At 41.3% G+C, this 11,818-nt stretch overlaps 1 protein-coding gene across 1 annotated transcript in view; it reads right to left on the reverse strand.

Annotated features, from left to right (window-relative positions):
• Positions 1-10,493, reverse strand: part of LOC105278003 (myosin-VIIa) — a 47,231-nt gene extending 36,738 nt beyond the window's left edge. Inside the window, exons 1-2 of the mRNA XM_011336775.3 lie at positions 9,563-10,493; positions 746-852 (exon numbers count right to left, since the gene is read on the reverse strand). Coding sequence (XP_011335077.2) covers positions 746-852; positions 9,563-9,590 — 135 coding nt within the window. The 5' untranslated portion in view covers positions 9,591-10,493. The remainder of the gene's footprint in view (positions 1-745; positions 853-9,562) is intronic.
• Positions 10,494-11,818: the final 1,325 nt, after the last annotated feature.

The raw sequence follows: 11,818 nt of genomic DNA on the forward strand, positions 1-11,818 counted from the left end.
GAGAAAGAGAAAGAGACAAAAAAGAGATGGCCGAATGAAATTGCACAAACACTACATCATCGTTGAGTGCGGCTTCACCTGACGAAACTGTACTTGGCAGCCTACGGGGACCTTGCATTCCTCATTGCACGTCACTAACAGATCTCTGAGCGACGGGGAGCAATCAGGCTAATTGTAATTGTACTAGGTAATTAACTGTCCCTAAAACTGTATATTTAATTAAGATCGAAAATAAAAAATGATCAAAAAGACTCTAAAAATATTAAAAACCTGAAATTAAAACTTAAAATTGAAACTTCAGTTATTATTCGTAAAATCCTTCTGCATCTTTTTGGGCAATTTCGTGATTCCGCGAATAACATAATTATTAAATATTGTATTAAGGAGTTTAGCAATTATCGCGTTGTTATCGAGAGACATTGCAATGTCACAATTATCCTGAGTAACTTCGCTTGCTACTGCTTGATTTAATAATGTTAATATAGTAGTTTGTGCAAGGAGATATTACCAAGTATCATTAAGTAATTACGTGTCTATTTAGTAAAGGGACTTTGGCATAATTTCACGCGTTTAAAGCACACTCTACGAATTACCAACTCGGTTCGCTCCGGCTCTATCATCTCGGATGTCAAAGCGGAGTGGTGAGAGTAATTTAGTATTAATGCAAAGTATGAATACAGGCTACTGTGTGTGTGTGCGTGTGTGCGCGCGCGCGCGCAATTGTACTGTGCGGAGCAAAGGATACGTATATCTGATCCCTGCTGTACCGAACTTGGAGATTCCGATTGATACCAATCTCGTCGATGTCGCTGATAACTGTCATGTCCGGCACGCCGCATTCAGGGCCCGAGCCTGAAAAAATAAAAAAAGAAAGAGATCGTTAATCAATATTAATTAATCAATAATATAATCAATCAATCGAGATTCCGGGCATTGCTGGAAGAACTAAAGTTCTTAACTTTGCAATGAAATTATTTTCAATGTTCTCTTTCAGATATTTATTGAATTATTGCTGTTACGATTAGCATAATTTACTCCAATATCGATAATTAGAATATTTAAAGTATTAAGAAATTTGATAAACCAATCGATTGAGTAAACTACTAATAATTGCGGAAAAGATTAAAACTGTTCGTAATTGAACGACTGTAAAACCGTTTTAGGGATTAAGCTTGGCTCATTGCTCGGCGCTTCTGGCTAATATCGGATTTCATCTGGATTACATTTCTCTTCCACACGCATCAAAGGAAACCCCGCTCGGCTATCTGTTGTGCGACAGTGTAAGTGACAATTATGCCGCGAGCGAATTAATAGATGATTTCGTTAAATGCCCCATGCTCGAATTCGCATTCGATAAAGCAGCGGGATTTCTCCTACGACCTTGCTGTTCACGAGACTTCGCTGATACGTGAGCGAATTTTACAGTCACGTGACTACGTGGAAATTTAAATTTTCATTTCTGTCGGCGACTCGCAGTCTTGCAGATCTCGCTTCGACTTTAAACGGCGAGATTGAAGATCGTCGCGGAAATTACACGGCGCGAATTCGCGGCGACGATTTTGATCAGGGGGATGTTTCCGAAAGAGGTTTCACTGTTTCGTGCTGGAAATCAATTTGCGACAACGACGGTGCACGAAACGCCCCGAAGGGGATCAATCAAGGCGCGCGAGCAAGCGCGCGGGACGCTAGTCGCGTGCCGGCCAGTTTCCGCAGGTGCGGGGCCGCGCGCACATGCACCTGCAACCACTCGACCGCACCTGCGCTGTCCAGCTGCCGCGGTAATTTCAAGGTTGCGATTAGTGGGAGTATGACTGGACCCGCGGTTAAGCATCAACGACGAACTCCGCGAGACGCAGATGGAGCTGCATAGTTTCTGATACTTTGAGTAATCTTTGCGAGAAACCCAAATTGCGGATACCGAAGAGTTATATAAACGACAATTTTCTGATTAAGTTTCAGATTTATCAGTTACCACACCTGTGAGTCGAAGAAATTCTTGCCTCATGACTTATCTGTTTTCTGATTCGAGGTCATGTCTAATTAGTAAAGCATAGTTTACTAATGACGGAATTTATTAATACACAGTAAAAAATAAAATGTTAATTTTAACATTTTTTGCACGTCCCAGAAAGTCCACTCTAAATTTTAAGTTAAAGTAACTCATTCGTCATATGTTACTTCTTGACAAACTAGAAATGTTAAGTAATTAACACAATATTTTACATTTATTTTTGTTATTGTAACTTTAAGTGTGATGTAAAAATAACATACAAAGTAATTGAAAACTACATGGAAGAGAAGTTACAATAACTCATCAGAAAAGTTGATAGAACATTTTTGTTCATACAATATGAACATTTACTTTTTATGTTATATTAACACATGATAGTAATTATTTCAACTTAAATTATTTTTGATAGAAACATTTAATGTTAGTAAATTTGATTATTTTATATGTCAAAGTTCATGATTATTTGAAGATTTACTTTAACTTCTTTTAGAATGTTAAACTAACTTTGTGACATGTTGATTGTTTAAAATTATTGTGTTAAAAGCATTTCAAATAATATTCAATTTCTAAGAGACATACACAAAATGTTAAGTTATGAAGTTAACATTAATGTAACATATCAAATTGTTATAAAAATAATAACATATCAGTTGTATGTTAATTTTACATTGAAGTAGTAATCAAAACATGGCAACAAAAGAAAATTTTAACATATGGACGCACAATTTTTAACGGTGTATAGTGACTCAGAAGTTTGTCATGTGAGTTAGTTGAATTTAATCTTGATTTATAGTTTTAATAATTAATAAAGCACGAATTATGCATACAAAGTATAATCGAATTCTGCTTAAGAGATTAAATAAAATAGTCGAGCGTAAAATTACATTTTCGTCAATCTTGTTACACTGAATTTGATTTTCACAAATCAAGTTCTCGCAAAATTCATTGAACATCCTGAGTAAATAATAACACTTCATTATTACTTATTGTTTTCGCGAAGTTGCAATTTTAATTCAACTCTTCCGTGACCGTGCTAATGGAATATACTTCACAGATCATGCGAGATAACTCAGTTACCCAATTTTTTTCAGTTTTTGGTACTTTACTCATTTTATATTTATTTTGAAGATATGTTTATTGAAGGCTTACAAAAGGTCACTGTTGTAAATACATTATTTAAGAAAATATTATATAAAAGTTGTTCCTGGGATAACTGAAATACCCCGCACGGTCACGGAAAAGTTAAAGTAGTTATACTGATGCTTAATTCTCTTTCTTTCTATACGTCTATCTTCATTCAGTGATAAAACGACGCCTCGCTTTTTATCACTAACCGCGAATCTCCATCCGTTTCCTGAACGCTGCTGAAAGAGCTGTTTGCATAGAGACATTTTCATATAAAGCAATCAAAGTGACAAAAAACGTGGCTCCAATCGGGAAACCAAATTTAATTACAAGTACCAAAACCTCAAAAACCTCAAATTTCAAACATTTCCATGCAATTTTAAATGTAATATAATCAAATGCAATAAAATTATATAAACTGTGACAATAACAATAATGTGTCCTGCCTTTGATTTAACCTTTACTAAGCGAAAATTAGATTTGGATTTGTCGAGAGGATTTTTTGGACGCAAATTTTGACACTAAATCTAATAAAAACATAAACTGCATATATTTATATTTTCGGAGAAATGACAAAAACTGAGTTCTGACAGTTTTATCAACAGTTGGCTTCAACGTAACACGATATCGCTTATTTGCACTCGGAGTCGAGTGTATAACAAAATTATCAACAATTGCATTTAAAGGCTCCAGTTACATATATACATCGCTTCTACGAACGATAAATAAAATAAACACTTGGTGGTCCGTAGACGCACATAGACGTACAAACACAAAAATATAAATACGTTTCCCAATCGCCAATCTCTATCATTGAGCAAATCCCAGCGTTGTTCGCATTTCAAAATCGCTGCGCGGGATTACGTACGCGCGATCGATTCGCACGACATGAGAAACCTTAAATCGCGCGTGTGGCGATCAGGGATCGGGGGGAGAGTAACTCGAGCGGAGAGAGGAAACGTTATGCAGAACAAAGCGCACGATTGCACGATCACGAACGATCGCAACCAAGGGAGGGAATTAAAATGCACTGCTGGCACGGGTGCGCACATGGCAGTGCATGTATTATGGTTACCGTCTCGTGCGCGTGCGCGCAATTTAAGGGTGTGACGTGGGTATCGTTGCCGCGCGTACGTAGTGGTATTTTACATGGAAACGGCGTAATTTTCGTGCACGCGAGGCACGCTCACGGCCGTGGCGCACGCATGTCTTCGCGTCACGTGACGGAAAAGGAGAGACGCGCGTGTACTTGCTGCGTGTCCGTACGCGTCGCATCTCGAGGCGATAAAACGTTTGATCGCGCGAAAGGGAGGAAAGAACAGAGCTCGGTCGCCTCGAAATTCCCCGAGGATCCTCTCGGCGAATTTTCTTGATCTTGATCTTGATCCATCCTCGCGGGGGAAACTCGACTGAAGAATCCATCGAGCAATTTCCGAATTCAATTTCATTATTCGTGGACGGAGCGGTCCGCCTACGCGGTAATCAAGTTAAATCGATCCGCGGGGGTGCGGCGCGACGTTCAAACGGTTTAATTCGATTTTATTATCTATCTAGGCTATATATATTCCCCGATACATGACCGCCCGCGCGCGCGCACACATAATTTCATTTATAATAACAACGGTAATCCTGGCTGCTCGCAGATTAATCTAATTTAACGTGACATTAATTGACCGTCACGCCTCGGATTAAGATCCCGGCGGGATAAGCTTCCCGCCGGAGGGGCCGGTAAGATCTAAGACCGCCGTATTCTCCGCCGAGCTTCAACAGAGTTTTCCTCGAATTCGTCTAACGATTCGAACAACCCCGCGGAATACCGAGTCACGTGTATTTTTCGAGCGTGTTTCCGGCAAACCGTAAGATTGATTCCGGCAATTCGGAGAATTCATGGATGGGAGAAAGCGGGAGAAAATATATCCCGATGACGAACATCAGTTGACGTCAGTGAAACTAGTTCCGTGTATAATAGTTCCTGTTTTTCGGACGTAACGCGCGATGATTCACATGACGAGCATACCAGAGTACCGGGGGAAACTTGCTCTCCAGAAATGTCACTGGTGACTCATTGGAACCGGAGAACGGCTGATCCTCGGCGATATACGCGATACACGTATCTCCGGAGAGAAGTTTGCCGTGAGGCGACGAGAAGAAATTCAATTTCTTCGAAATTCCTCCATTCGGTGCAGCTCGGCGCATCAGATCAGATGAGATCGCGAATCGGTCGCGAATCCCATGCGAATCTATCTGAATCGTATCGATTCTGTAGTAAAAGGAGAGCCGAACAAATCGTACGATTTCGAGTTAGAAACAAGAAATACATCAATCGTTAATACGCTGCGTACTGTATTTATTAATTTATTTAAAAATCACTCATCCGCATTTTCATAAACTTAATTCATAACTCTTTCAAGAACGTAATATAATCGAGAGGAAATATTTGATGGTGCAGTTTTTTTGTTATAATTTCTATAATTTTTATAATTTCATTAGCTTTCTCAATGAAATATTTTATTATTTTTTTAAATGACGAAACCTGGCCAGGCCAAGTTTAGACATCGATTTTCGCTAAACTCATCCGAGATTATTTAATAATATTCATAATTAATGCTACACAAAAGCAAACAGTCCGCGGGCTGTATTTAGAAAATTAGGTCGCGCGATTAATTGATATTCGGGGAGCAACGTGTAACAATGGTTACGCAAAACATAATATCGATTTACGTAACTCTCTCGAAGTTTTGCAGTTCTAACACTGTAGAAGGACGTTAACAACAAGGAATAAAATGCAGCATGTAATTTATGTGCTGTTATTACGCGTCATGCGCCGTTACGTGTCAGCGCGGCATCTTTTCGTAGTGACTGGCTGCTTTGTACCGGCGACGAAAGATCCGTAGCGGGAATGTATATAAACGGATATTGTAAAGTATAATATACTATACTGTAAGTAGTTTTATCAGAGCGGTGATAACTTCGACAGACGTGCCGTGAATGTACAGATGGAGTCGGCGTTGTGACAAGAATCCTTTCGCAGTCTTCGCCCATCAAATCAACACGCGTACCTATCCTTTTGTGTAATCTTTTTATGCCGGAAATATTAAGTATAATCGATACATTTGTGTAACTTAATAATACTTTACTGACTTAATAATTCAAGTCAGATAAGTTGTTAAATGAAAATAATACACCTCCGTCGTGAAATTATTATTTTATTTTTTAATGTCTTTACTGACATTAAAAATAATAACGAAATTATTATTATAAAGATAATAATCGTAACCACTATTATTAATTTAATACAAACAAAATAATTATGCTAAATTGATGATCAATGTAAGAAATATATACAGTGCGTGGTGACAATCTGCATTTTCAATCGTTGAAAAATATTACTCGCGTCGAATGTATAAACGTCGATAATAAATCGACAAAATTCCATTTCTCGCATACGATTCTTGTGGTTTGCGCGTTTCTCACGCGTAACAATACTGCCGACACGAATATCGTGCTGGCACGGTAACTCCACCGTGTGGTCGTTGATCTCGTGAACCCGTGAACGGGTCGTGGGTTCTTTTTCCCACCGACTTCCCTCGGCTTCGTCGTCTACGGTCCGCGTGCTTAGGTGGCCGCGGCCGCACGCACGCGAGAACGGGATTACGCGAACGCGAGCGCAAATCGATTAGGCATCGAACCGGCGAAAGTTGGAAGCCGCGAACTTGACATCGGCCACAGCAGTCAGTCAGTCAGCTGCCAGGTCGAGCTGCCTCGCGCGTCGTCGCTATCGTGCTCTGTCTATCCGCGCTGTCACCTTCGTTTTCGATGCACCGAGTGCTCCTCATACACGTAACATCCGAACGTGTTTCATCGGAGAAGTGTAAACGAGGTTTCCAAGAAAAAAAAAAACGGAAGCACGCACGAGCTTAATCGCGATTTAATCTGCCTTCGCTAATGAAACCTGCACCCTCAGAAGGGATTTCTGATAACAAGACGAAAAATATTCTTGACTAATTTAATCGTATTACAAGTATAAAAAATATGAAAATAAAACAATTTTTAATTTAAATCAGTAATTTCTATTCTTCTCTCTCGAATTAAATAAGATTGTCTTACTGTCTTGAGACAAGAGTAACATATACAAATTTATGCTTATATGTTCTTGTATGTAGAATAATTTGATATTAGCGCCACTTTATAGTAGGCTTTGTCGATGTCGACGCATCATTTTCTCACGGTCGCTCGTCGACTCGACGCTTCTGCGTTCTTTATTCGGATAAAACGGCCAATATTTATGTGTTGCAATCGAAAATCGGGAAAGTGTTTCTGTTATTTACAATGAATAAGTGCAATACTCTACAAGAAATATTAAAAGATATGGAAATGTCTTATCTCGAATCTTATTTCTCAAGTAAGTATATACAGGGTGTCCGGTAATGATCGCCCCAGCTTCCGTACACGAGTAGAGCGGATCGAGACGAAAAGAAAAGTCCTATACCGTTTTGCGATATTCGTAATAATAATCGAAATATTGAATATTAAAGTCAAGCGAATCCAGAGCGCGCGGAGGCGAGTGCCGAGCCGCTCGAGGTATAGGATTATTATTGCGAATATCGCAAAACGGTATAGGACTTTTCTCTTCGTCTCGATCCGCTAATACACAGAAACACTTTCCCGATTTTCGATTACAACACATAAATATTGGCCGTTTTGTGCAGATTCTACAAATTCTCTTACAAGAATAGAATAAGACGTCTTTTAGATCTCACAATATTCTTAAATCAAGAATATTTTGAACTTGCTACAAAATTTTATCTAAATCCTGAGAAAATTAATGAGATAGCACCAAGATTATTTTAATCTAGATTTTCGAATTTTCTATTCAAGATTAAAATATTTTTCTTTTCAATAATAAATATGATTGTCGCTATAGCGATCTTATTTTATGATAGATTAAAGAGTAATAGCATTAAGTCCAGAAATCTTTTCTGTGGGTGTGTAATTATATTATGATTCTAATAAATTTAATTGAAATGTGTCTTTATTTTCATGAAAAAAAGGGGATTGCCCAGAGTCCGTATCAGACTACTTACACTGCGCTTTGGAAACGTGATTTAAAGATCAGGATGTGACTAATCGGTAAAGTATGTAAAGTGCAGCAGGTAACGTTCCCATTGGTCAAATCCCAAATCGAAACTTCCGTTTCCAAAGTGTGTGGTGCAATACGATAACCAAATGCTATTTCGAAAGCGAGCGGAATGTTCCCCTCGCATTCGCAGGAATAGTTACAAAGAAATAATCGCAGCAGTTTCCGCAACGACGTGCGAGCGCTAATTTTCACTTCGCGCTATTACGTTACGGCCATAAATTCTCGAGGGGGATACTTTTTCCCGGAACCCGCGCGCTACGAATAAACGAACATGGAAAACGTTCGCGGAACGGGCGGTCGGGGTCTCTCAGAGAAACGGAAAGGGGGAGAGACGCCCGCTGTCCGCTCCGTTCGATCAGGATGCCGAAAACGAACGAGGGGGAGGAGCGGAACTGAGAAGTGTCGGCGGTCGTCACGAATCGCGGCGACGCACGGGCACGCGGCGCGGCGCAGCCGGCAGACAGCGACGAATCGACCCTCTCTTTTCCGCTCTGTTATGATTATTTCTCCCAAATTACATATTTCACGCGGCTCCCACGCAACACCGCAAGAATTTGCTCTGGTTCACAGTGTGCCTCGAAAGGATAATTATCACGATCGTTAAATCAATTATGACAGTATTTGCGTGTGATTTATATAAGTGTTTCTCATGCTTTTAGAGAGTATCATTTTTTCTTTTTTTATCGATGCTGCAATGATGGAGCGACCGTGCACACCGAGATATTGCGATATAAATATTCTTTCTTTTTAAGAAATCAGAGAGAAACATCGCGATTGTGTTCGACTCGTTTCTCGGAATTGCCATCGCGCTCGGAGGGTTGTTATCGCCCGTATCACCGATCATTTCTCTTATCAGGAATGTCACATTATCCGCGTTACTTTGGAGAGAGTGGCAGGTACGGCAACACGGAGGAGGGTGAGCGTGGAAAGTACACGCAAGCAACGCCGCCAGTCTATTATTACGAGCGAACTGCACCACCCAGCGGAATCCACCCGTTCTCTGCGAGTTCGACGTTGCGTCCGCGAGAAAGGCGTCGCGACGCCGACGGGGAATTACGCGCGTTATCGCGCGTCGCTTTGCGGGATAATTTCGGGGCGGGGACGATTCGGGGCACGCTCCGAAAACTCCGAGACTCCGAGTGTCGGAGGAAAAGAGAGAGAGAGAGAGAGAGAGAGAGAGAGGAAAGGGAAGAAGGAGGGGAGGAAGAAGGACAGATGTATTCCTCCTGAGTGACAGAGACAGATGGGGAAAGGGAGGAAGCCAGCCGGCGAAAACAGAAACTCACCCTGCGAGGCGAAGTGCTTAGCGACCATGATGATACGCGCGTGGCTCTCTCGTGTCCGTCGAGTCTCAGAGCATTATTTCCTCCTCTTCTGTGACGGTGACGGCTACCCCTCGGCAGCGCGCGAGCGAAGGGGAGGGAAGGGCGAGCGAGCGAGCGAGCGACGGGTATTCCACGTATCTCGAGGACGAGCGCGACCCGAGCGAGGCAAGAACCACCACCGCACGCCGTACGCACGCACGCACGCACACACGCACACGCACGCACGCACGCAACGATAGAGCAGTAGAGGGACGGACGGACGGACGCACACGAGCACGCGCGAGTGAAATACGAAAGAAAACTATCGCGGAAAGCGCTGGCCGCCCCCGTCGGAATCACATGTTCGCGTGCTGCCTTCCGTGTCGCTTCTCCGGGATTCTCCGGGCAGCGAGGGTGCGAGAGAGTGTGCGAAAGGGAGTGTGACAGAGACGGGGGGAGGGCGACGAGACAACGAGGAGGAGCAGTACCACCTTTTGTGCACCAGCACCACCGACCAACCACCACCCGCGCACGCGTTCACGAGCCAACACCGACGAGCACGCACATGCCCGACAGTTACCACCCGACTGACGCGACCGCGATCCGGCGATCCCGATCCCTCGCCGCACGCCTGCTCAGTGCTCATTCGCCGCCGCCACCCCACCTAAAACGCGCCGGCGGCCGGCGAACTGCTCCGAGACAAGCGGCGACTCCGCGGCACGCGCGGTCGCGCGAGCGGGTGCTGTCACCTGTCGCCGCGAGTGTCAATGATGATACTGATATGGTCGGTAAGGAAGAGAGCATTAAAAAAATTTGTGGATACGTTCAGTTTGATTTTAGAAAATTGATTGTACTGTGCGATAGGATTCATATAGGTGATTGAACGAAAAAAAGATAAATAAAGAAAAGTGAAAATAACATGTTATAGAGGAGAATCCCCTATTATGAGATATACTCCTAATATGAGATAATGGGGTTTCTGCTAAACTAGTGAGCACCATCTGTTAGTTTCTCCATGAACTTATTACTCTTGGTGTAAAAAGTATTTAGTGAAAAATTCATTGTTCGTTATTGCGTTTAGCCTTTGCAAGAAAAAGTTTGTGAAATTGTGAACATGTCAAAGTAACTTGAGGTTAGTCTTTAAACCTTGTTTATTATATAATAAAGAAATGGTTGGCAATAAATTCAGTATGCAATGATAGAGTAGAATCGTAGTAACAGGAAAATACGCAATTTGTTGAATTGCTTAATTGTAGAAGTTAGATTTCATGATCGCGGAACCGCTAGGCGTGTGGCTCGTATAATGAGATATTCAGGGTACTCTTAATATGAGATAATTATTGCTCGAATATGAAGATTATGCAGTATAATAAAAAGAAAGAAAATACTACTTAAGGTTAAAGAAACGTTAATACGAATTTGTATTACGAATTTTTGTGTATTTAATTTTTATAGAATCTGACTATGGAGGTTAGAGAAACGAGGATGCGTCGACAGTGGAATCGTGAAGATTTGGCGAAGGCTGTAGCAGCAGTATTTTTATAAAACTATCTAATAAAGTTTTTTAATTGCAATACTGATGTATTTTGCACTTTTAACACCGATTTCTCGAGGTATCTTATATTAGGAGCACACTTTCTCGATCCTGCGTAAAGCTCTTTTTTCAAATTTTTTTAATTTTCAGAAACAATAATATTTAAATCAGATTTTTCATTTCACCAACCTAAAGCTGATTAAATTCTCTTCAAGATAACGTATTACATTTTAAAATTCTGCCTATAGATTTCCTTACATTCGGCAAAATCGATATGGTATCTCATAATCGGGGACTTTCCTCTATATAATTGCATAAAGTTTACTAAATTTAGTTGTACGGGAATTCTAAACTTGGATATTTCGAGAGCAACAAATTCACAAAATATTACAGGACGAAATCCATTCTGATTTTTCATGCTCGGATCAGCATGAGCGATGTGACATTAAACGGTCAGCGACAGGATCAGGGCATCATCATCGTCATCGTTTCGCCACACCGTATTTAGCACTTCCGGAAGTTCGTCATGCGCCAAAATGGATCGGCAAATCACGCGCCGCAATTGCAATTACGTCAATCTGTTTAGTTATGAATCACTATGCACGGACACGTACGTATCGCATGACCGTACGGCTCTTCAAGGTTCTCGCGATCCTGTCGTTCGTCTCTTTGCGAGAGACGTGGAACGTTATTTGCGGACTACC

The sequence above is a fragment of the Ooceraea biroi genome, chromosome 1 (assembly GCF_003672135.1).
Source record: "Ooceraea biroi isolate clonal line C1 chromosome 1, Obir_v5.4, whole genome shotgun sequence".
In the NCBI taxonomy this organism is placed as follows: Eukaryota; Metazoa; Arthropoda; class Insecta; order Hymenoptera; family Formicidae; genus Ooceraea; species Ooceraea biroi.